Raw genomic sequence first — 24974 nt, 5'->3', positions numbered from 1 at the left:
TGTGAAAAAAAACTACCCCACTTTCATCCCAGATTTACTCGAAAATAGAATTTTGCAAAAAGTTTGGCCTACATTGTCTGATAGATGAGTTATTACACTAATATTAGGACCCACAGTGGGCTCAAATTCAGTTTTCTTTTCTGTACAGCTTTAAGGACTTTCAGTTTTGGTTGAGTTTGGCGGCGCCAGTGGACCAAAGCGGTATTGTTTTGCCTGAAGGAAGACCCCATTTCCCTTGAGCACCGGCGCATAGCGCCGTAAACATCCTGATCTCCCGGTCGCGTGCAACAACTCGGTGCTGACCTGTTGATCTGCCTGTTTAGTGATTCTACAATCAGCATCTCCTGGTTCATGGTGTTAACGGGGTGAAATAATCTCTGAAAACCTCTGACCTGTTGACTTCAGGCCTCAGCCCATTACAACGTTGTCAAGGTGTAGTGCGGGAAATATGATCCGCCGTAAACATGGGGTATTTTATTTTGAAAATTAACCGGGTGTTTTGTTTTGTATTTTGTACAAGATTTCCTGTCCTGCACGAGCTGCTCTGGGCTGACTTTATGCACGGTGCTCCAGCGTCCGGCAAAAATAGAAGCTCTGCATGTTTCGGAGGGCTTCTGTCGGTAATCCCATATCGGAGTTTGCGGCGACTTCCGTCTTTTTAACGAATGGGGAAAGGGGGAAGTGACTTATGCCGTAAAGCAGTCAGCACATTTGTAGTTTGGGGTTCCTACCATCCACCTGGAAGCTGCTTAGTGCCAGTGAAGGCGATACAGACCCTCAGGCCATGACAGAGCTGTTGTTGAAGTGAAGTCGATGTACCATCACAAAAGTTCTTAAAGGGATAGTTCAACATTTTGGCAAATTGGCCCATTGCCATAATCGCTATAGTCATAGCAGTAGGTTTGTTACCTTTATTTGTCGGTGTAAGCTATTTTTAGAACGGCGGAGCAGAGCCGTGAGCTGCTCAGAGCTACGCTATGGAGGCTAAAGGAATTTCTTGGTTTCCCTCATCAAACTCATCAAATGCAAAATCCCAAAACTCCAAAACGCTTTCATGGACAAGTTGTGACCTGCACATTCACCACGCTATGAGATAATAATGGAATGTTACGAAACAGAGCTGTTTTCAAGGTAAATACAGAGACTGCTTGCTGAAAAACTGTCCCTGAACGCAACGCGCATCAGCGGTTTTGCATGAATTTACCTTTAAAACAGCTCCATCTCGTAATGTTCCGTTATTATTTCATAGCGTGGTGAATGTGCAGGTCACAACTTGTCCACCAGAGCGGAGTTTGGAGTTGTTGGATTGTGTATTTGATGAGTTTGATGAGGGAAACCAAGAAATTCCATAAGCCTCCATAGCATAGCCCTGAGCAACCTGCTGCTCTGCTCCGCCGTTCTAAAAACAGCTTACACCGACAATTAAAGGTAACGAACCTACTGCTATGACTATAGCGATTATGGCAATGGGCCAATTTGCCAAAATGTTGAACTATCCCTTTAAAATATTATATGAAGGTTGAAAAGTTATTAGTGTTGGTGTAAGTGAGGCCACTCAGCTTCATTCTCTAAAAATACAAATAATTGTTAGTCTTGTAACTGTGTAGTTATGTAGATGTGTGGTAGATCTCACCAGGTCGTGGTTGGTGGAGTTGGAGTCGTCTTCAGGAAACGGTTTGGAAACTCCCAGAGCGACACAGTTAGCAAAGATGGCTAACAGGATAAAAATATCAAATGGTCTAAAGACACGTTAAGGAAGCACAGCAGGCTCAAACAACATTCAAACATCTTCACTGCATTTGGTTATTCATGCTGCTGTGGCTCAGAGGTCAACAACCCACTGAGGTTTCACATAGTTGATGATCTTGTCATTTCCACACAATTGTTATTGTATTATACCCAGTATACTGAACATATAGAATGTGAAATGATACTTCTTCCAGGGGTCTGTAAATAATTAAAATGATGACTCATTAAATTGCCCATTAGTAGTTTAAAGAGATAATTTAACTAGTATAAAGCTGACAGCTGATTGATCAAAATAAAGGATACTTCCACTCAACAATGGAGAGAGCGGCTCGTCTGATTGGATTGTTGAGTTTCAGACAGTACAATGCTCGAGGAGCTCGCTGGACCTGATTACTGCCCTGCACCTGTGGAATGAGATCATCATCATCACCATCATCATCATATCATCATCATCATCATCATCATCATCATCATCATCATCAATAATAGCTAGGACAGTTGGTAAAAAAACTTCTGTGGTGCCACTGAAATCGCATTTCTTAGCATGTCATCTCTCTGTCACACCTGTGTCTTAGCATGAATGAATGAATGAATTTATATTTATTTACGTGTCGTGCACCAATTAAGGCGCCCAGCCTATAAGGGCTTACAAGACACATTATCATCATATTTAGACACCAAACAAAATCATCAGAGCACAGACAAAACCAAAAACCACATGGAATTCACATAAATAATTCACTTTTTCTTTTTGACCAGGCACTTTTTATGAAAGTAGCTATAGATGGTATGCGTTTACGTCACGTTGCCCTCGGCAACGCCCCGTTCGATCGGACTGAGTGGCAAAACAAGCGTCCCTCAACATGCTGGCGGATAGCGGTGGACTCATAAACTGGATAAAATATCTTATATCAAAACAAATTGATGTCAAAAGGAATCGACAACCAGCTCCCCAAAACCGTCTGCTCCACTGACACTTCCTGTAACACAGTGTGTGACCGCGGTACCTGCAGAGTGACTGACAGGCTCACTGTTACTGTGCAGAGGGACGAGATTACAGCTGTTACTGTCGTCCTGACAGTGACTCCGGACACTAAAACACAAGCTGCTTTTATTCTGAAAAACCAGTCAAACTGTAGGATGTGTTAGAGGACTAATTTATCTGTCTAAACATCAGAACTACGACACCTGAAACTGTAAACACAGCTGATCGATCGAAAAAAATGACCGCTCCAGTGAATTTACTTTCCGTCATTGAGAACAGGTTCTTGAATGTAACATGGTCAAAGTGAGACATATCCTCAAGATTTTTAGCAGCTCTGTTAGGTCATGCTGCTTTACATGCTGGCAAAGCTAGACTTGTCAGACTTGTGTGGGCTCGGAGAAAATCGCTTCGTTACTTGCTCGTTTTTAAACTTTGGCGGCTCTGCCACTCGTCTTTTTGCCACTCAGTGGACGTTCCACAGCGACTTCCGAGTACCGTGACGTCATGTGCATACCCTCTATAGTGAAGACTTCTTTCCTGAATAACCATTCCAACTTTACCTCATCATCAACCCAAAACAACTCAGGTTTCACATTTTGCATTTTCTGAAACAAAAATGCATGTTGCATGTTGCACCTCTTTCACAGCAAGTTATCTCTGTGTCGTACCTGTCATGTTATTTCACCTTGTAGTTTTACCTGTGTTATGTAACCTGTTCCTTTGCATGTTGTTTTCTCACCTGTTTCTTAGCATGTTGTCCTCTCCTTCTCTGAGTACCGGTCGAACTTGTGGTCGAGTGAAGTGTGTCAGTTCTGGTCATCCTCACGCCCCCGTCATTCTCTCCATCCAACTCTTCATCCCACTCTGCGTCCCTCTGCTCACCTCCTTCTTCTCCTTCTTCTCCTCCTCCTCCATCCCCCTCTCCTCCCTCCTCCTCTTCCTCACCCTCCCCTCCTCCCTCCTCCCCATCGACTGCATTGGTGTAGCCGTTACGACCAGCACCTGCAAACACACAGAACATATAGGTAAATGAGCAGGTGGTTGTTAAAGTACTATGAGGTTTTTGTTGAAGTATATTAGGTGATTGTAAAGTAGTATCAAGTGGTTGGTTCTGCCGTGAACTGCTGGTTCTTCCCCAGGAAAGCACAGTATGTGAATTTGTTGACGGAGCCAGAAAGCAAAGAGGGTTTTGTTGGAGGGGGAGAAAAAGAAAAAAGCGAGAAAGTGATCGAACACGAGCCTAGTCAGAGTTTTTATTCATTTACCTCTAAAACAACTCTGTGGTGAATGTGCAGGTCACATCTTGTTCACCAGAGCGTTGTGGAGTTGTTGGATTGTGTATTTGATGAGTTTGATGAGGGAAAACAAGAAATCCCATAAGCCCTGTAGTGTAGCTCTGAGCAGCTCACGGCTCTGCTCCGCCGTTCTAAAAACAGCTTGCACCAACAATTAAAGGTAACAAACCTACTGCTATGACTATAGGAATTATGGCAATTGGCCAATTTGCCAAAATGTTGAACTATCCCTTTAAGTATTAGTATGTACAGTATTAGTATGTGGTTTTTAATGTATTGTTAGGTGGTTGTTACTATTTTTAATACCAGTAATACATATGTAATACAGAGTATCACCTGTAGTAGTATTGGTATGTGGTTGTTGAAGTTTCAGGAAGGTGGTTGTACAAACAGAACAAAGCCTATCACCTAGCAACACATGGGATAGACTGACTGACCACAGGAGAGACGAGAGTAGAGAGGAGCAAAGGAGAGGAGGTTAAATGAATGGAGAGAAGGGAGAGATGTGACTCCAGAGGAGGTTAACACAGAAATATTGTAGTGAACAGCTGTGACCTAGATTTGTGTATCAGTGTGTGTGTGTGTGTGTGTGTGTGTGTGTGTGTGTGTGTGTGTGTGTGTGAGTGTGTGTGTGTGTGTGTGTTCAGGGTCCTCAGGTACTAACATATAAATCACGGCCCAGATCACACTCACACACACACACACATACACACACGCGTGCGCACACACACAGATAAACCCAGTGATGGACAGCACAGTGTGATTATATGATGATCGCTCTCTCTCTCTCTCTTCCATTTTCAGTCTTTCTCTCTCTCGACCTTTGTTTAGTGATTTCCTAGATTTCCTGCGTTTCCCATAATGCCTTGCTGCCCTGTCCAGCTGTTTTTACATGCAGTTAGAAAGTCAGAGCAGAGAGGAGAAGAACCGAGCTTAAATCCAACGATCATTCTCATCATACGAGAATCTATTACAGTAAGACACCAAGCCTGGGTCAGAGGATGAGCTTCTGGTTCGACCAGTCAACAGTCTCATCTGCATCCATAACCAGTCAAAATCAAGGTGATTGATCAGTGACTGACTGATCAGACCAAACATGATCACCTTGGAAAATAACTAAATAACTAATAACTATCAAACATAAGACATTTATTGTCATGTTTTTCTTTTTTTCTCTTTTTCTCATCATCTCATTCATTATTATTGTTTTGTATTATTCATTTATGTATGTATTTTTCCTTAATTCCTAATATTTACTGTTTAATCACTTACTTTTCTATTTATTTTTCATTATTGTTTAATTATTTCCTATGTTATTGTTTTTAAATTGTAACAAATTTGGTTTTTGAATATGTGTGTGAGATTTTTATATCAGCCCTTTTGGGTTTTATACCTCCCCCTTTGCACATCCCAGTTATGATGATTGTCCATGTTGTTTTAAATGATATTGTTTGTGCTAAATAAATAAATAAAAAAAACTATTGTTTCTAAAACAGCAACATGTTCCTTTAACGCGTCTCCTCCTCTGAACTCTTGAGCTGCTGCATCTCAGCAGGTTTGTCATCCGTCCAATGAGCAGCTGAGGTTTGGACGGTGCAAGTCACATGACTGTGGGTCACGTTGTTTTATTCCTGTGTGGAGGAGCTGCTTCACCCGCAGGACGACAAGAACCACCGACTAATTATCCCTGAATTATCCCAAGTCAACTCACATCATCATGACAACAGCATGAGTGTGTGTGTGTGTGTGTGTGTGTGTGTGTGTGTGTGTGTGTGTGTGTGTGTGTGTGTGTGTGTGTGTGTGAGAGAGCGAGAGAGAGAGAGAGAGAGAGAGAACCCATCCCATCACTCGCACACAACCCACATCCGCCTTGTTAACTTTCTACTTTTCACTGCCCAATTTCACTGAGTGTGTCTGTGTTTGTGCGTGTGTGTGTGTGTGTGTGTGTGCGCACGCATGTGTATACATGTGTGCGTGTGTATGTCACACTGCCCTCCAGCCTGGTCCAGCTGGAAGGTCATCAGTTCATTTAGTGAATGTTGGGGCAGTTTTTCTTCTTCTTCGCTGCTCAGTTCTCTGTCTCACACACACACACACACACACACAGCGAGAGAGAGATAACGACAGAGGGAGAGGGAGAGAGAAGCAGCAGCAGTGGTTGTTACAACAGTAAAAACACAATCAATATGTCTCCATCTACTATCTGTGCTGAACTGAAGCATCAATCAGTTTATTAAAATTGAAAGACAAAATGGACAGAATAGAAGGAAAATGTTTGGAAACCATTTTGAATTTTGATTAATTAATGAAAATCATCAATTATCCCATCAAATGTTCTTATTTGTCAGCTTATTTGACACGTTGAACACTCTGAAGTGTCTGTCTATAATACATACTAATGATGACGTCAAAGGTGATTTTCCATTTAGTTGACATCACTGTCTCTGAAACACAGGAACATCCTCCATCATCTCTGTTAATCCTTTTCCAAATGATCTGAGCCAATCAGCAGTCTCACTGACTACTGGAGCTCATACATGTGGAACTGTTTCAATTGAAATACAATCATCTACTGATTCTCTGTTTTCTGTCACAGTCTCTTCAGGTTTGGGACAAAAACGAGACGCCGCTGGTCCATGGGACATTTCACATTTTTCAACAGTTTTTGACATTGACATCATGAATCAACCAGATCAATTGATAATGATGATAGTTAAAGATACACCATGTGGCCAGAGGGAAGTGGGAGCGAAAGCTGTCTGTACAAGCACTGTGATGGGGGGTAGACAATATAAGTTTGCTTCTTTCTGCCCCCTTTCATTCAAGAGTTACAGTATTGTCATTATTTAATGAAAATACTGTCATTAAGTTTTATTTTATTTTTATTTTTTTTATGCTCGATAAATGAATGAAATAAATAATTAAACTAAACTAATAAACTAAACTGATGTACAACACAGTTTTTACAATGACGTAAATATCAAAACAACACTTAGGCTACATGAACTGAGCAAATCCTAAATTACGCTTAAAGGGCCTTTCACACCGAACGCGGTATGCGCTGCGCCCACCGCGAGGTACAGCGCAGACAGGCGCAGAGCAGGGCGGCAGCGCGTACACATATGGCGCGAGTTGCTGAGCAACCGAACAAACAAGACAGGATTTGGGGGGGTAAAGATTATGTTCGCCAGGAGCTACAAAACGACCGCTTCCAGGTGAACTTTAGCGTCAGGCTGAGCAGGGAGCAGTTTAACAGCCTGTTAGAGAGAGTTGGTCTGATCCTCAGGAGGATGACAACTCACTTCATGCATCCCGTCACTTTAACTGAACGTCTGGTCGTTTGTTTTCTCTCTGCAAGCGGCTGATTTTTTTTCAGACTCCACTACATCCTCTCCTATTGGACGCGCCGAGATGTCGTCACAGCGCGCTGCGCCCGGATTAAACATTTTTTAATTCAGGCGCAGCGCGCCGCCGCGGCATGCGCCCACCTCGCGTGCCGCTCAGCTCGGCGCAGAGCCGTTCGCCGGTGCGCCGCGGTAGCACGTACACAATGAATGGGTTTGCTGCCGCCTTCCGCCGCCTGCCGCGTTCGGTGTGAAAGGCCCTTAAATCAGTGTTTTTCATGGTAAAGGTCGGGGGCAGCAGGTCACAGCTCCACCTGCTGGCAGCACGTGAGGAGGCGGGACTCTGGGGTCAGTGTGGTCTTGATCAGATCTGGTCTGTGGGGGTCTATTGGTCCTGATTGATTGATTGATTGATTGATTGATTGATTGATTGATTGATTGATTGATTGATTGATTGATTGATTGATTGATTGATTGATTGATTGATTGATTGAGCTTTAAAGGGGAATTGCTCCCTGCTGGCTCATTGAAACAGCCAATCATATCCCTGGACTACGAGTGACACACAAACAGCCAGTCATTGAGCAGCTGTGCAATTCAGTTGACACAACAGAACAGCTGTAGTACAGAACATGAGGCTGAAGGAGAATTAACAAAAAAGGACACGTTAGCTGGACTGTAGCCTATGGTCAGAGTAACTGAGACTGGTGTTGTGGTCTGCCCTGACTCTGAAGCAGCAGCGGAGGCCGCTCAGCATCTCCATAGTGAACCGCTCGGGACCTCGGAATAAAAACACTGTATTTATACACTGTATACCTGACGTAGAGCAGGCGCCCCGTAAACACAGACTAGTGACTAAAGTCCCGTCTGCAGCAGCACCAGGTCCGATCCGAATGCAGAAAAAGTCAGAGGGAAAAAAAACACGCTATAGTTGATGTGTATGATGAGTCACACAAGCTGCATTTTTGGCTCTGATTTGTGTGATTTGTGGTTCAAATGAGCCATTAAGCGCAGACAGAGATCATGCACTAAGGTGTTTGGTCAGGTCACATTGATCGCTTCATAAACAGCTGTTATAGACCTCATAAGCTCATCTTCATCTTCCTCACGTGCTGGTTGTCGACTCCAATTTGTTTTGATATAACATATTTTATCCAGTTTGAGTCCACCGCTATCCGCCAGCACGTCGAGGGAGGTTTGATTTGCCACTCAGTCCAAACGAAAGGGGCGTTGCTGAGGGCAACTTGACGTAAAACGCATACCCTTTACATATTAGGGCCCGACCAATATGGATTTTTTGGGGCCGATGCCGATTACGATTATTAGGGGGGAAAAAATCCGATGACCGATTAATCGGCCGATTATTTATTTTTTTAAATAAAGTTTTAAAATTGTATTAATTTAAGTAATATATATATATATTATATCAGGGCTGACCCCAAATGGCACTGGTCGACCAAAATTTCATTGGTCGATTGGTTGCAGGAAAAAAACAAAACATTTGGAACCCTGTCTTGTCAAAATTAAGTTAAAATCAATATAACTGAACTGTATATTATGAAAGGCTATAGGGCTTTTATTTTGAAGGGCCAAATACAGGAAGTCATGAGTTGACATGTGACACTTTTTTGTTGTTATTTTTTTTTTACACGGCACAGCAGAGGCCTGTACCACGAAGCAGGATCACTGTCTTAGCGAGGTAACTTCAGGGTTAACCCTGGCTTTCCGGTACCACGAAGCTGGATTCATTCTTACCGAGGTGAGTTACCATGGTAACTTACTCTGAACGGCAAACCTGCTCCGGGGCAGGGTAGCTTTCAGGATTGATCTGAATCCAGTAAAAGGCTCCACCCACCGGCCAATCACCTGGACGGGAATAATGACACGTGTCCTCTCACAGGTAACACGGAGCCCAAATAGTGAGTAGAGCGTTATGGCTGTAATGTTTTATGATGTTCAGTGTGCTCTTATTTTGAAATCCTTGTACCGGGGGTTACTGTTACCAAGGAGACGGAAATAAAAGTAGCGAAGCTCCGGACAGAGTTGCGGTGATTGTATCCACTTGATGATACGTTATGAAAACACATGAGTCTATCACAACAACGGATGAAAGGATTTTCCATCATAATCACGCTTATTATCCATACGAGAGGTAGGCTGCCGGTTCTCATGGCCCGGACTTCTGCCAACTGTTTTTTTTTTTTGAGGGTGTGTGTGTGGACCAGTCTATAGAGACACGCGTCTATATGGGACAGGCTTTTATTTAATTTAGAACAAACCTTATGCTCAGCAAAGATGGAAAATATATACGTAGTCTAATAGGCTAAAATAAAATGGTTCTGTTGTTTGGCCACTGTTTAAAAGAATCAGAATATAAGGAAAGAATCGGATCCAGAGCAGAATTAATTTACAAGTTTAATCAGCACTGATTAAACATTTAATAACTCGGGTTGGGCCACGACCGCGGACTTCTTTTTTTTTTTTTCTTCCTCACAGGAGTGTGCGCTCCGGTGCGCTCACCTCGCTTCTCTCTGACGCGTCAGTGCTCATGGTTGTGATTGGTCAGCTGCCTTGAATCCGCCCTTTGTACGTGCGCGTTCACAGATTCACAGCAAGACAAGCCGGGGTTGAGTTACCAAGTTGATAACCAGCATCGTGGTACCGCTGATCCAGAGTCACAGTGTTGTGGATAGGTTCAGCTGGATGGGCTGAGAGTAACCCCGGGTAGGCTGAGCTCGCTTCGTGGTACAGGCCTCAGGTCTCTCTCTATTTTTTTTTTTCATCAAAAGCGACTTTTTCCAATGTTGTTCCAGACGTTTCTGGTTTGTTGATTCTGACATGGAAGCACGTATCACTGCTGTTTTCAACCGTTAGCGGGTGCATTTTTCATGTTTTAAGACATGTGTACAGATGTGATACAGTCAGTGAAAGCTTAATTAATAAACATAAAGTTTTGGCATCTGAAGGAGGAGATGCCTTGAACAGGAAGCAGACCGTGGTGGTTTTCAATCACACACTCTGACGTCACTTGTTGCAACTTTAGAAAATTTAAGGCTTAAATATAACAGACGCGCGGACACCACGGAAATTAAACAGTGTAATAATTCCTGTGACAGTGACTGCAGCTGGCCACGGTAGTCCAGGTCAGATCCACGTGTCAATCACGGGCTGCATCCGCTACATCACAGCGGGGGATTTAATTACCATCGCAGACCAAGCGGCAGACCGTCACGGATCCGTCACGGTCTTGCCGCGGACCGTGCGTGGAAACAGGGGAAATGTTTCATGGCTCCTAATGTATAATTAATACATAACAGTACGAGAAATACCAGAATACATCATAAAAAGTATTACCTACAAGTTACACCAACTCATCAGCTACAGCTGATTCAAATGTTTAACAGCTAATGGGACCAATGATCTCAGGTATCTCTGGCCTTCCTCCTTTCTGAAAGTAACAGTCTGAACTCCTTGTTCAGAGGAAGCTGGCAGCATGTACAACTACTGACTGAACCGGAGACTGGAGCAGTTGGAATGAACCTGATCAGCTGATCAGATAAACTGTCCCCTCACTCTAAAGTTAAAATAAGCCTTGTTTCATTGCCGGAACAAAAGGGCGGATTAACTCTGCTGCTATGGCAACAGATGATGTCACGTGTGTTAATGCTCATTTCCATGACAACGTTATCAGAAGGTCCATGGAGGCCATCTTAGTTCAGTGAGCAGAGAACAGGAAGTCTGATCCTCCTCCAGGATCAGGATTAATGAGTGGCTCTTTAAATGATGAAGGTGACTCGTGTTGACCGCGCCCCTCCTGAGGTCAGAGGTCACAGACTGACGGGACGTGCATACTGGAAACTGATCCCATCAGTTGACTGAGAGACAAACATTCAGGCTCTTTGACAGTTTGTCCATCTTTCCTGTCAGTTATAGTCAACATCAGCACAGACACAGAAACATCCACACAGTCTAAGAGCTGGTTCCAGACCTGAGGGTCTAAATCTGAGAGGTGTGGAGGGGATGTGAGGAGGACGGACTGACAGACATGTCTGTTGTTCTGGTTGTCTGGTTGAGAAACACTCTGAGAGAGAAAACTCTCCACAGTGAAGCTCCAACCTGCATCACAAACAGAAGCTGCTTCACCAAAGACTGAATCTACAGAGAATCTCTGACCGAACACAAACAGAGAAGCTGCTGCAGCCCGCCAGTCACACTCTAAAAACGCAACTGTCGTGCAGACATTACATTTAAGCAGAGGTGGCAAGTAACGAAGTACAAATACTTTGTTACTGTACTTAAGTAGATTTTTCAGGTATCTGTACTTTACTTGAGTATTTATTTTTCTGACGACTTTTTACTTTTACTCCCTACATTTATACGCAAAAATATGTACTTTCTACTCCTTACATTGTAAAAACAGGCTCGTTACTTTTTTTTTTTGACACGACGTAAAAGCACCGGTAAAAGACATGACGAACTAGAGAGGGAAAGAGGGAGAACAAGAGGGAGGAGGGAGGGGGGGGGGCGGTAGAGAGAGAACCGAGTTACCAACTTGTACTGTAGCAGCAACATGGAGGCAGCAGCATGGAGGAAGGAAGCGATGGTGGTCGGACTATCCAACGGGGGGGTTGAACACTGTACAATCTGCGCAATATAGCGCATTTATCGTTTACGAGCGGCAAAGCGCAACCTGTCCATGCGCCCGTGTCTGTGTGTACGTGCGCGCGCGTACGTGTACGTGTGGTGCGAGAGAGACGGCAGGTGGACTGACTGGCAGAGATGAGAGGTGGTGAAACGCTGTTTAAAAATTCTTATTGTTATTATTTTGTGAGAGTCTGTGGCGGCCCAAACGTTGGGAAACACTGCCTCTGGTCAGTTCAATCTTGATTATTCTGTCTGAACTTTTTTTGTTTAACAAAATTATCAAATGATGTAGGTTTCATTAACGGCAAAAATTCATTTTTACTTTTTACTTTTACTTTGAAAGTACATTTCAGAGCCTGTACTTTCTTACTTTTACTTAAAGCAGAAGTAAGTGATATTTTTGTGTTAATATAAGTCTTAAATAGTTATATCTTCCGACAGCAATCACTTACATAGAGTGTTTGGATCGAAACACGGGTCTCTCAGTCACTCTGCTCTGCTCTGAGCCGAGGAGAAAACTTTTCTCGTATCCTACAAGTTTTATCCAATGAGGAGAGAGAACGGCATGCAGGGCTGTGTGTGCAGCCAAGGGATGCGCCTGAATGTGGTGACGTAGGGACGAGGACCAATAGATCCATGACGAGGGCGGGGGCTCCATCGGCTGACAAGACGTTATGGTGCGTTCAAGGCAACTCGTAACTCGTGTTTTTCCGACCTGTGAAGTCGTACCAGTTCGATCTGGTACGACTTCACGGGTCAGAAGTTACGAGTGGCCGTTATAGTGACTTTCACAGGTAAAACAGGTCGGAGAAACACGAGTGGGTTGCCTGGAACGCTACAAAGTCGTAAGTGTTGTTTCAAAAGCCTGCCTGGAACGCAGCATTAGCCAAAACGACCGGATCGCTTACTTCTGCTTTAAGTACAGAATATGAGTACTTTTGCCACCTCTGTGTACAATACAAATGCCTACAATTCACCATAGTGAAGTACATTAGGATACATTTTGTGTCCGGCAGGTAAACTTAGGCTATGTGAACAATAACATTGATGAAATGGATTCAAGATGAATTATCGTGTGGTTATTTGCTTTGCAGTGAATCGTGCAATGGAAATACTTTTTACTTTTAATAATACTTTTGAGTAAATTTCAGAGCCTGTACTTTTTACTTTTACTTGAGTAGATATTTGGATCAGTACTTTCACTTTTACTTAAGCCGTTTTTTACACAGGTACTTTTACTTCTACTCGAGTAAAGAATCTGGGTACTTCTGCCATCTCTGCATTTAAGTTGGAAACAAAAACCAGGTCGATGTAAAAACTAGTGTTGGACATTGTTACGTTCAGTGATAAGTCATTATGTCGGTATTCTACATTAATTGGGATGTGACTAGTGCTGTCACGATAATTAATTTTTAGTTGACGATTAATTACCATAGAAATAATTACGTTTACGATTTAATTTTCTTTTTCTGCTTGTCAAACATTTGCAGCATTTCTTTAAATGCTGGTTTTCCAACCAACTGCATTTTATTGGCTAAATACAGCGTTACACTTTCTGTTAACATGCGCCATCTGGTACTGTCACGTTTATATTAAAGGGATAGTTCAACATTTTGGCAAATTGGCCCATTGCCATAATCGCTATAGTCATAGCAGTAGGTTTGTTACCTTTAATTGTCGGTGCAAGCGGTGCGAGTGGAAACGAACGGACGGAAACTAGCTTTGAGCTAAATCGGCACACTTACATGACGCCACAGCGTTAAATTGTTCATTAATGTGCATTGTCCTCGACAAATAAACAATAAATGAAATGAAATGAAAGCTGCTCAGAGCTATGCTACGGAGGCTAATGGGATTTCTTGGTTTCCCTCATCAAACTAATCAAATACACAATCCAACAACTCCACAACGCTCTGGTGGACAAGTTGTGGCCTGCACATTCACCACGCTATGAGATAATAATGGAACGTTACGAGACAGAGTTGTTTTAGAGGTAAATACAGAGACTGCTTGCTGAAAAACTGTCCCTGAAGGCAACGCGCATCAACGGTTTTGCATGAATTTACCTCAAAAACAACTCTGCCTGGTAACGTTCCGTTATTATCTCCTAACGTGGTGAATGTGCAGGTCACAACTTGTCCACCAGAGCGTTGTGGAGTTGTTGGATTGTGTATTTGATGAGTTTGAGGGAAACCAAGAAATCCCATTAGCCTTAATCACATAAAGTTACCTGTGTGTGTTTGTGTGTGTGGGAGAGGAGTGCGCGCATCAGTGACGTGCGGTGAGGTTTGTGGTTGGGGAGGCACTGACTTTGAAAGTCAGATTTACAATCGTAATTCTAATAAAATTAGATAATTCGGGTGAAGGGGTCTTCACCCCGCCAATGCAATAACGTCCACAAACGTAATAAAAATCAGCAGCTTTATTCCCACAACAAATCCAGCTGCTGACTCTCTGCTCCGCTATCACACAACGTCTTTCAGAACCACAGGTGTGGACAGCGGCGAGGAGGGAGAGACGCATACCGTAGATGACCATTTATTAGCCCGGGCGTTTAATATGCTAAATGGACTTAGAGCCCAGGCGTTTATAAGAACCAGGCGCGTATTTGCAACAGGCTACAATTTATTTTTGCAATGAGCAGCACCAGACCATCATGCAAAGAACAAGGAGCTCACCATAGGACCACTGGAACAAAACTACTTTTTCCCCCGACGCATCTTTATTGACATCAGACAATAAATAAAAAGACAGTTTGTCTGTGTTACCGCGACACAGGGAGCTGATCAGAGCAGTGTTATGAATGATAACGGAAGGGGAGGGTCGATCGCGGTAATTTCAACACTGTACATTAGCGCATTTATCTATATCCCTACTGTATATCCCTCAGTCTAGCGCGCCTGTGTTTGTGTGTCTGTGTGTGTGTGTGTGTGTGTGTGCGCGCGCCTGCATGCGAGAGAGAGAGCGAAAGGAGGGGCTGACTGACAGAAGAGGTGAAGCGCTGTTAAAAAAAAACTTTTGTTTTCTGTGCAAGACTATGGTAAACACTTAATCGCCCGGGCGTTTAATTGAACCGGCGTTTATGCCAAATGAGGTCGGACCCCGGCGGCTATTAGAGCACAGGCGCGTATTTGCACGCAGGCGATTATTTGGTCATCTACGGTATAATATCGTTTGCATGTTAAACTGCTCAAACGGGCGATCGTGGGCTTCAAGAGATTTTGTACATAAACAAGAACTTGCAGAAAATAGAAATAGACTGGTTCTCTCTCTCTCTTTAGCAGTGTTCGAATTACACAGTGATATTCGGGGAGCCCTGTTATATATTTTGTGAGCGAGCTGCGAGCGATCGCGTCAAGCCGGGCAGCAAGTCAAACAAAGAAACATTAGAGAATCCGGTCAATTTTCTAAATTAAAACAATTTTAAAAATAAAACACCGCGATTGACAAATACGAGGGCCAGTGTGTGTGCCTTAGTAGCCCATTTGTTTTTATTCAATCTAAACAGAGCGGAGAGAGAGATGAACACACACACACACACACACACACCTACATGCACAGCTGAGGGGCAGAAGCTTGTCGACCGGCGCAGAGAAATGCGCGTCTGGTGTGAACGGGCCCAAATCAACAGCCTATTTCAGAGCTCCAGCTCCCCCGTAATTAGAACACTGTATATAGGCTATATATAAAACACATCTTCTCGCTGGTTGTAGCATAGGCAAACATAAATAAAATAAATATAAACAGTAGCATAAACAGTGCTTTTCTCCCTCCTCGCTGCTGTCCACACCTGTGGTGCTGAAAGACGTTGTGTGATAGCGGAGCGGAGAGTCAGCAGCTGGACTTGGCGGACATTACAGAACCCGTACTTTGTTCATACACATTAAACACAAACTACACTATAGAGCGAGTTACTCCCGTTGTTTGAAGCAGATCTCGTAGGTCCGGTGTCGGTCTCCCAGTTTGTATTAATTCTTGCTTTGCTTGAAAGTCCAGTTTTGAAAAATTCCTTAGCTTCAAAATCAAATCCTCCATTTTCCAGCGAGCAAAAAAATTGCATATTGGATTGATTGATTGTTTGTTGTTAGCAACAGTAATTCGGGTATTAAATTATTGACCTTCAGGCTCACTATCGCCCCCATCGGTGAGGCACAGGTAGGCCACTGCCTGCCTCAAGGCAGGCTTTTTCCTTGTGGATTTTTCTCCGATCAAAAGACTTACTGTAAACTAAACTTAAATATTACACACATAGGCCTATGTGAAATACATTACCAAACACTATGGCAATTAAGATGTATAATTAAAAAAATGTCAAAGCAGGATATTGGAAACATACAGAGAAATGGCAACCAGCACGCGCCAGTCAGTGGCGTAGGCAGAATTAAAATTTTGGGTGGGCCAGTACAAAATTGGATGGGCCATCTTTTCTCAGGTCAGTGCATTTCATCTAGCACACATCACTGTTAACCATTTTATTGCACAACATACAACAACATACAGATGAAATGATCTTTCCTGCCACTATGATGATAAACTGTATTTAACTGTACCTGCATGTACATGTAAACAGTAAAACTCAGTAACCAATCACACAGGCAGCTCCATGTTGTCCCTGTGTGGTGTTCAGGGACAGGTCAGGACAGTCTGAGGACAGACAGCTTTGAGGTTGAAGTCCTATAAAAATGAAATGCACCTGTGACTGTGACAGGTCTGTAGCTACGTCTTGACCACATGTCAGCTGATCAAGTAGGCTAGAGGAAACTCCGCTCCACCGCGAGGAGCGCTTTTTTTTCTTCTTTTTTTTAATTAAGCTCCGGTAGTGACCGGCTAATATACGAGAGGATAGGCTACTGTAAAGCAGCGCAGATCCGCTGTATTTATCAAAGCGTCACCATGCTGAAGCACCGGGTCTGTTTGAGCTGCGTTCATGAAGTTAGAGGCTATTCAAACTCTTCAGGCAGTGATCAGTTATCAGTGTCTGCAGCTTTTTGACTCGTTATAGCCTACTCACTGGTCTCAGTGTTTTAGCGATGGTGCTACATGGCTGAGTCCAGTATTATTCAACAGGTAACATTGTCTCTTTTCACCTCCTCTCTCCCTTGTGTGCTCAGTGCGCTGCACCAACGTTTTAAACAGAGATCCGCTACATGTCTGTCGGCTTTGTTTGTTTATATTTCACAGAACAACTCCCATTGAAAACGATCGATTAACTGCATTTAATTTAATTTAATCAATACAATTTTTCTTCTTATGAAACGTGGACGGGCGGGCCAGTGATTCGTGTGGGCGGCACTGGCCCGGCCAGGCCCACTCCTGCCTACGCGCCTGGCGCCAGTGCACGCGCACAATCCACTTAGTGAGGGATTGAGCTATCTGGGGTGAGGCACGCCTCTGCGCTGCCTCACCTCTCGTCTCTTTGCTGTATTTGAACAGGAAATACAGGATTTCAGCGATTTTGACTACAAAAATGATCAAAACTGGTCGGAACCAAGGCCAGTGGAAAAATATTAATACTTATTTTATTTTATTATTTTATTTATTTTTTTCTTCTCTCTCCCCTGCCTCCCCTGACCGCACGTCCTTGGCGAGCATACGCGTGCATGTGTATGTTACCTGTGTGTGTGTGTAACTGTAATCACATGAAGCTACCTGTATGTGTTGGTGTGTGTGGCTCCAGGTGGATTGTTTATAAACATGTTAACGAGCTTATAAACCTTACGACAGGGGTGCTCACACTTTTTCAGCCTGAGAGCTACTTTTAAAGTGACCAAGTCAAAATGATCTACCAATTTTTGGTCGTCCAGTTGGTCGGACTATGCGGCGGGGGGGGGGGCGGCAGCTGCATTTACCGTGCGCCCCTGTCTGTATGTGAACCTGTGTCTGTCTATGTGCGGGCAGAGATGAGAGATGGTGTTTTTTTTAATAATCATGCTAGCGTTTCACCAGCTCTCATCTGTCAGCTGTCAGCCTCTCAACCTGCCGCCACTCTCGCTTGCGGGCGCACCGCACGTAAACACACGTGAGGAGAAAAAAAAAAAAACTTTTTTTTTTCTGTTAGTGGGAAACACTGATCAAGCTGTGCGTACGCACAACTCTGCGCAATATTCCATTGATAAATCACACCGGACCCAGGGGCGGTGCGTGGCGCAGTGGGTAGAGCGGCCGCCCCATGTAGAGGCTACAGTCCTCGCCGCAGGCGTCCCCGGTTCGAATCCCGCGTCGGGCAGACCTTTCCTGCGTGTCATTCCCCCTCTCTCTGCCTCCCCATTTCCTGTCTATCTCTACTGTCATCACTATCAAATAAAGGCAAAAAGCCGAAAAAAATATACTTTAAAAAAATAAATAAATAAATCACACCGGACCCAAGAATGGCGCAGACATGAACACACCTCATATTCCACCCCCAGAATGCCTCAGCACAACCATATGGTCAGCACGTGCATAATTAAGTAGCCATGTGCGCTCTGTGGAGCGGCAACAAAGTGACAACAAAGACAACGGGCGGAGAGCTTGATTCACCCGGAATGATGCTTCGGCGGACCTGCCCTCGCTTTTGAGGTCGGTTCTTTTACAGTCTATGGGTCGGTTGTGAGAAAAATGCCTGCTGTCCAGACAACTGTGTTTTTAATTTTTTTGTTCTTCATCACGCGATCGACCCAAATGTCTTGTAATGAGCACCCCTGCCTTACGAGCTCTGGCCTGAGGCTCAGAGGTTACCACGGCAACTTGAGGCGGTTGCCAATGACGATAGAGGCCCCCCAGGCTGAGACAGACAGAAACGTCGAGAAAAGGAGCTATTTTCTGCCCCTGCACTGGTCTCACATTTAGGCTTACTCTGACAAAACGGTAACTCCTATCATAAAAAACCCAGACCGCGAGCGTGTACAAGGACTTCCTGAACAATTTGGTACGATTTGGTGTTTCTACAGTAAATATTTTGCTGAAACGTGCGATTTTAAAGCAGTACTTAAGAACTTTCAGTTTTGGTTGAGTTTGGCGGCGCCAGTGGCCCAAGTGGTAGTGTTTTGCCTGAAGGAAGACTTCATGAGCACCAGCGCGAAGCGCCGTAAACATCCTGATCTCCCGGTGCATGGAAATTAACAGAAGACGGTTCCTACCATGCTCCTCAAAGCTGCTTAGTGCCAGTGAAGGTGATACAGACCCTCAGGCCATGACAGAGGTGTCATTCAACCTGTTGTAAGTCGATGTACCATCACAAAAATTAGTAAAATATTATATAGTTCCTTAGTGGGGCGGCGTTTAGCTCACTTGGTAGAGCTGCCGCCCCATGTTGAGGCTATAGTCCTCGCTGCATGCTCTTCACTGTGCTATCAATTAAAGGCATTAAAAGCCCAAAAATATACTTAAAAAAAAAAAGTTCCTTAAGCTGCGTTCACACTGACTGAAATAAATCACACCGGACCCAGGGGCGGTGCGTGGCGCAGTGGGTAGAGCGGCCGCCCCATGTAGAGGCTACAGTCCTCGCCGCAGGCGTCCCCGGTTCGAATCCCGCGTCGAATCACACTGACACACCTTTTGTTTTTAGAACGAGCGACGAGTTTACATGTTAAGTCAATGCAAACGAGCGTTGGAGCGTTTTTTCGCTCGAGTCGCTCCCGTCGCTCGAGATGAGAAATCCCAACTCTCCGGCCGTCAGTCGCTCGTCGCTCAGCTCTGATTGGCTGCCGTAATCCCAGTGGTGCCGGTGTAAACAGAGACACATGGCAGTGGGCATGACGTCATCAAAGCGAAAATGCGAGTATGTGGCTCTGTGTCAAATTGATGAGCGTCTGCACCTGAGCGGCGGAACGTTTTTTTCAGAGCGATACGAGCGTCAGCGACAAAAACAAAAGGTCCGGTGTGAACGCACCTTTAGTGTTGGTTTAAAACAGAAGTCCATTCTGCTTCTCTCAGAAAATCTTTGTATTGGAGTCAATAAGGAGCAGAGACAGACGTGGCCGCACCTAGAGGCTGACAATTCAAATTCTGTAAGTCTCTCTGATATTTTGAGCACATTGTGAGAGACAGAACATGATTGTCTACAAATTTGGAAAAAATCATGTGTGCAGAGCGTAAATTGTGTCCAGGAGGAGTGTGGAAAGAGAAAATTTCTGGGCTCTCTCCCACTCTAACCGATGATGTCACCCACTCTGACACAAACATTCCGTGCAATACACACCCATTATAACACAGCTCTCTTGAATACTCGATTCTGATTGGTCAATCACCAATATTCTGCGGTGTTTATTTCTCGATAGACCACCGCTGAGCGGACCGTTGCTGGGGACTCCATAGCAACGGCTGACTCTGCATGTCCGGTCACGGCCGCTGTTTTGCTGAGCCTCCTCCCGTTCGTGCATTTGAAGCCTTTGATAATCAATCAATGGATCGATGGATTACCATACACGTTACGATGTATTTTGTGTAGTCGTATCTGTCATAAACAAGAGATTACAGGGTGCGGGGTGCGTTTGTGTCGCAGAGGAGAGGACAGGAGAGGAGAGGAGCTGTGACACGGGTCAGAGGCTTTGATGCAAGTTTGCTTTTCAGCCACGATGTGGAAATAAGGAGACTCCGGCCTCCACTCTCCCTGTAACAGGTTACAAGTCATTTATCTAACATCACAATTAGTCCGAAGCTGTTTAATGACGGTAAAAATTAAACATAAGGTAAATATCCTGCATAGTTTCTCTTTTCTGTGCTGCGCTGATCAGAGCGGCGTCCCTAGCAACGGCATAATTTTACACGAATAAAATATATTTTAATCATTATTTTGTGTTACATTATTGAATGATTTAGTTGTAGGCCGTGTTCTAAGCGGGATAATGTATAGTTGGTCGGTTGTTATGGAGAAATAAACCCCGACAGGGGTATGGAACCCCAACGCGAAGCGGAGGGGTTTCAACAACCGACCAACTATACATTATCCCTTACATAATTTCTCCAAAAATGATCATGGTCATTGATCAGGGATTGATTAAAAACTATATGACCTATCAAAACGTGGAATAATACGCCAATACACAAGACTTGTGTCTGCTGTTTTTAGTTCAAATGAAGTCTCTAGGTGAAAGTATGCCTGAGCAGTAGACGTTTGTAAAACTCCAATGATTATTCTTTTTCGCTCTTTTTTTTCCCGCTCGTCCCATTGACTTCATTGCAGCTATTTCATAGCTGTAGGGGCCAGTGCCCGGTGCGCTTGCCCTGTGGCCCTAACTATGCAAAACAATGGCGGTCAGGTCATTTGTGATCAGCTAATCATGTAATAATTGACCCTTCGCTAAGCCCCTCCCACAAACGGCTATTGTCCAATCCTACGTTAGCAACTGTAACTATGCACAAGAGGCCAGTCAAGCTTTCGGCAGAAAACAATATGCTGAGGCGGTGTGCGTACAGGACATGCAAGTCCAACACCCGATATTCCAAAAGTATAGGGTGGTGTTGATTTTTTCTCCTTCTCTAAGCCCAAGACCTGAAGATTTGTGTCATTAGACGTTAATGCAGCAACTAAACAGCACCGATCCATCCCTCCTTCTCTACAGCAATGCAGGCCATCTATAGAGGCTGTGACGGGGGGGGGGGCAGTGATGTATATGGTTCCTAATCGCCCAAAAACTTGCAGTTTGACAACGTATCTTTCATAATCAGTGAGATCACCTAAGTCTTTGTGGGTTGATAGACGGGATCCTCCTGCGCGAGTCACGTCACTGAAAACTATGAATGATCTTAGAGACTTCTTCTCTCTGATATCTCAGAACAGTTTATCCACAAATTTGCTGATATTTCCTTAGAAATCGATGCGGAAAGGGGGGCGGGGCTTAGCGAAGGGTCCCTGAGTAACACAAACATCATTTACAAAATTCTAACGTCAACATCTGAATAACTGACGGTGGACATTAGATACTGGTCACATTATGTGACAACCTACAACCAACCAGATATCAAGTTGTGGAACAGGTGTCATTCACCACCTATAGTGACTCACTATTAGAGAATCACTAAACTGGGTCTATCATCTCTGGATGTGAATCTAGTCTCTGGATGAGAATCTAGTCTCTGTATGAGAATCTAGTCTCAGGATGAGAACCTGGTCTCAGGATGAGAACTTGGTCTCTGGATGTGATTCTAGTCTCAGGATGAGAACCTTTGGTCTTTGAATGTGAATAGTCTTTGGATGAGAACTCGGTCTCTGGATATGAATCAAGTCTCTGTATGAAAACCTAGATGAGAACCTGGCCTCTGCATATGAACCTGGTCTCAACCTTTACCCTTGCCACTATGATATAATTGACATACACACACACATGAATGATAATGATCATGGTGGTGCTGTGATGTGGGTCATCCTGAGCTGAGTGTTACAGCTCATCAGGAGATTCCACTGCTCTGGTCCCACAATGTTTTATGACATTCACTCCCTGGGATGACACATCCAGGCTGCCGTAGATTGAGTGAGTGCAGAGGGGTCTGGACACTGTGAGTAAGAAGTGTGAGGATATCTACGTTTCTTGGGCCTGCTGCTGAATGAATCACTGATCTCTCTTCAAACACACAGGAGCTCTGAGCCGCTGTCGGCCATTCAGTTTCCTTTGATTCACATAAAACCCGTGATTGTTGTGTGAATATCTGATGAAAGGCAGGAAACAGGAGCTGATCATAGTGAATTCAGTTTGAATCATTTTTCAAATGTGAACAGACACAGACTAAAGGACGGCACTCAAGTTGTAGCCCACAGCCGAACTCACTGATCCATGACAGCACTTTACTTCCTGTTGATTAAATCACTGATATCTAAGCTCTCATTCTGCACACTCTGATTTAAAGTTGGGCTCTTTTACAACGACTGGATCAGATCTGTTCAAAGGGGCTCTTGACTCACAGCAACTGATTGACTTCTGGTTTGGTGGTTTGGTGAGGAACTGAACGACCAACAAAGAAAAATGAACAGAAGAAAAGAAAAAAAAACATCTAAGGATAAGACAACAGCTCAGACTGTTGGAGATGAAGACAGCCATTAAGAGCTGAAGCCTCTGTGAAGGCACTGTCACCTCTCTGCTTCTGAACAACACGTCGATGCTGCTGATGAAGGTGTGAACGTTCACTCCATCACTGCATAAATCATCATGTGAGTCAGAGTCAGCATCAGTGAGAAGCTTCAGGTCAGACAGCAGGAGGCCTTCTCAGATTTCAAAATTGTCATAGAAATGATTCTTATCTTATTGAAATATGGTGAGGTCACCATTAAATTAAATTTGACAGCTGATCCATCCACTGATGAAGCCCACAGATGTGGCTGAAGGATCGGTAAAAAAAAAGGCAGTAAGTGGATGTTAAGCTGATCCTCTGAAACAGGTTTGTTATGATGGTGAATCTGTGCAGCTGAATTCTTCCAGAAGAGTTTCTCACTGAGCTCCAACTGCATTGATTATCAGATGTATAGGTGATCGATCGATTAAGTCTTTGACACATGTAAAATAAATGGTCTGTTAAGTTCCTGTGACAGACACTGGCCGCAGGGGCTGGTGGGAGCATTGACGGCACAGGCAACTCACATAGGCTATCTTTTATCAAAACAATTGCTATTTTATATCCTGTCGATTAACTAATCAATTTATTGATTTATTATTTACTGGGCGGAAACAGAATCTTGTTGCTAATAAAACAATAGTTTGATCCAGTGACAACTTGCCTCAGGTTCACATGAAGCAGCTGATCGATCACATCTAATTAATCGATATCAACTTTTACCATTTGTACACACTCAGATCAGCTGAATGAAAAAACCTGAAACAGTCGTTTCTTACTTTTGCGGCTCTCCTCATACATCTCCGCTGCTTGTTTCCTCTCAGCTCCAAACACCGATAATCATCCGTAGTTTGATCAGTTTCCCGTCGCGTGCATCCCCATCTTCTTTAGATTCACGAACGCGAACAACTTCTCCACATTTTCCCGCGGTCACTGTCAAATTTCTCCCCCCCCAAAAAAATCTATCGACTTTTCTTCTGCTGCAGCTGCCGATCAATTCATAGAATCATCGATTTATTAATATAACAGCCTATGGATGAGGGGGAAGTGAAGAGATGAAATAAATCCAGAGAAATCCGCGGAGACGAATTCTGCTTCTTTTTCAGCTTCAGTTCACTAATCTGACTCTCTCTCTCTCTCTTCATCTATCTGTTCATCTCTCTCTCTCTCTCTCTCTATGCCAGTGTCTCTCTGCCTTTCTCTCTTTCTCCCAATTGGGGATTAAATAGAAAAAAGCTCAGTGTGTTAAAGGGGAGGGCAGCTGGAAGCGAATTAAAGGCACAGAGAGAATAAAAATGGGCCTGAATAGACTTGTTTTTAAAGACAGATATTCAAAGATATCTAATGAAGATGATGATGATAATGACAGTGGAGATTAAGTACAGGCTCAAGAGTCAGACTAGAGGTATGACCCTGCAGAGAGCAGACAGCTCAGAGATGAGTGTCCCTGAACAGTAAAATGATTTGACCTTTTGTTTAATGAACAGGAACCGGAGGAAAAAGCTGTGATTTCCTTCTGTGATTCGTCTCCACAGAGAGAGAGAGAGAGAGAGAGACTCAACCCAGACCTTTGGTTATTTCATCTCACAGGGAGCAGAAAAAGAAGAAAATGTAGGAGGATCCTCCAGAACTGGACTCAGACCTCCTGCCTATGGAGGGGGACACCAGGGCACAGTGGAGGGATTATATTACATCACCATCTCCAGTATGCCCAGCACTGAGTGCTGCACAGACTGTAGGACACACGTGCACAACTATGGTAGTAAAACAATGTGAGTCATTATTTATCAGGACATGGAAGATGACAATAAACTAACAAGTGAACACTTTACCAACACATTATTGTATCAAGTCATATCAGCTAGAGTGGCTGGTCTGGTTGACTTGAGTTAAATCAAGTCAAATGGAGATTAATCAGAATGAGATTAATTA

At 43.8% G+C, this 24974-nt stretch overlaps 1 protein-coding gene across 1 annotated transcript in view; it reads right to left on the bottom strand.

Moving 5' to 3' along the window:
- Window positions 1–23979, bottom strand: part of cacna1fb (calcium channel, voltage-dependent, L type, alpha 1F subunit) — a 66182-nt gene extending 42203 nt beyond the window's left edge. The window contains exons 1-4 of the mRNA XM_085780753.1: window positions 23822–23979; window positions 3474–3736; window positions 2053–2153; window positions 1634–1739 (exon numbers count right to left, since the gene is read on the bottom strand). Of these exons, the coding sequence (XP_085636879.1) occupies window positions 1634–1739; window positions 2053–2153; window positions 3474–3736; window positions 23822–23843 (492 nt within the window). The 5' untranslated portion in view covers window positions 23844–23979. The remainder of the gene's footprint in view (window positions 1–1633; window positions 1740–2052; window positions 2154–3473; window positions 3737–23821) is intronic.
- Between the last annotated feature and the right edge of the window lie 995 nt (window positions 23980–24974).

Source organism: Trachurus japonicus, chromosome 7 (genome assembly GCF_045865225.1).
Source record: "Trachurus japonicus isolate A0001 chromosome 7, Traja_1.0".
NCBI classification, from domain to species: domain Eukaryota; kingdom Metazoa; phylum Chordata; class Actinopteri; order Carangiformes; family Carangidae; genus Trachurus; species Trachurus japonicus.
Note: the sequence above shows the minus strand (reverse complement) of the source record. Positions and strands in the feature narration are given on the sequence as shown.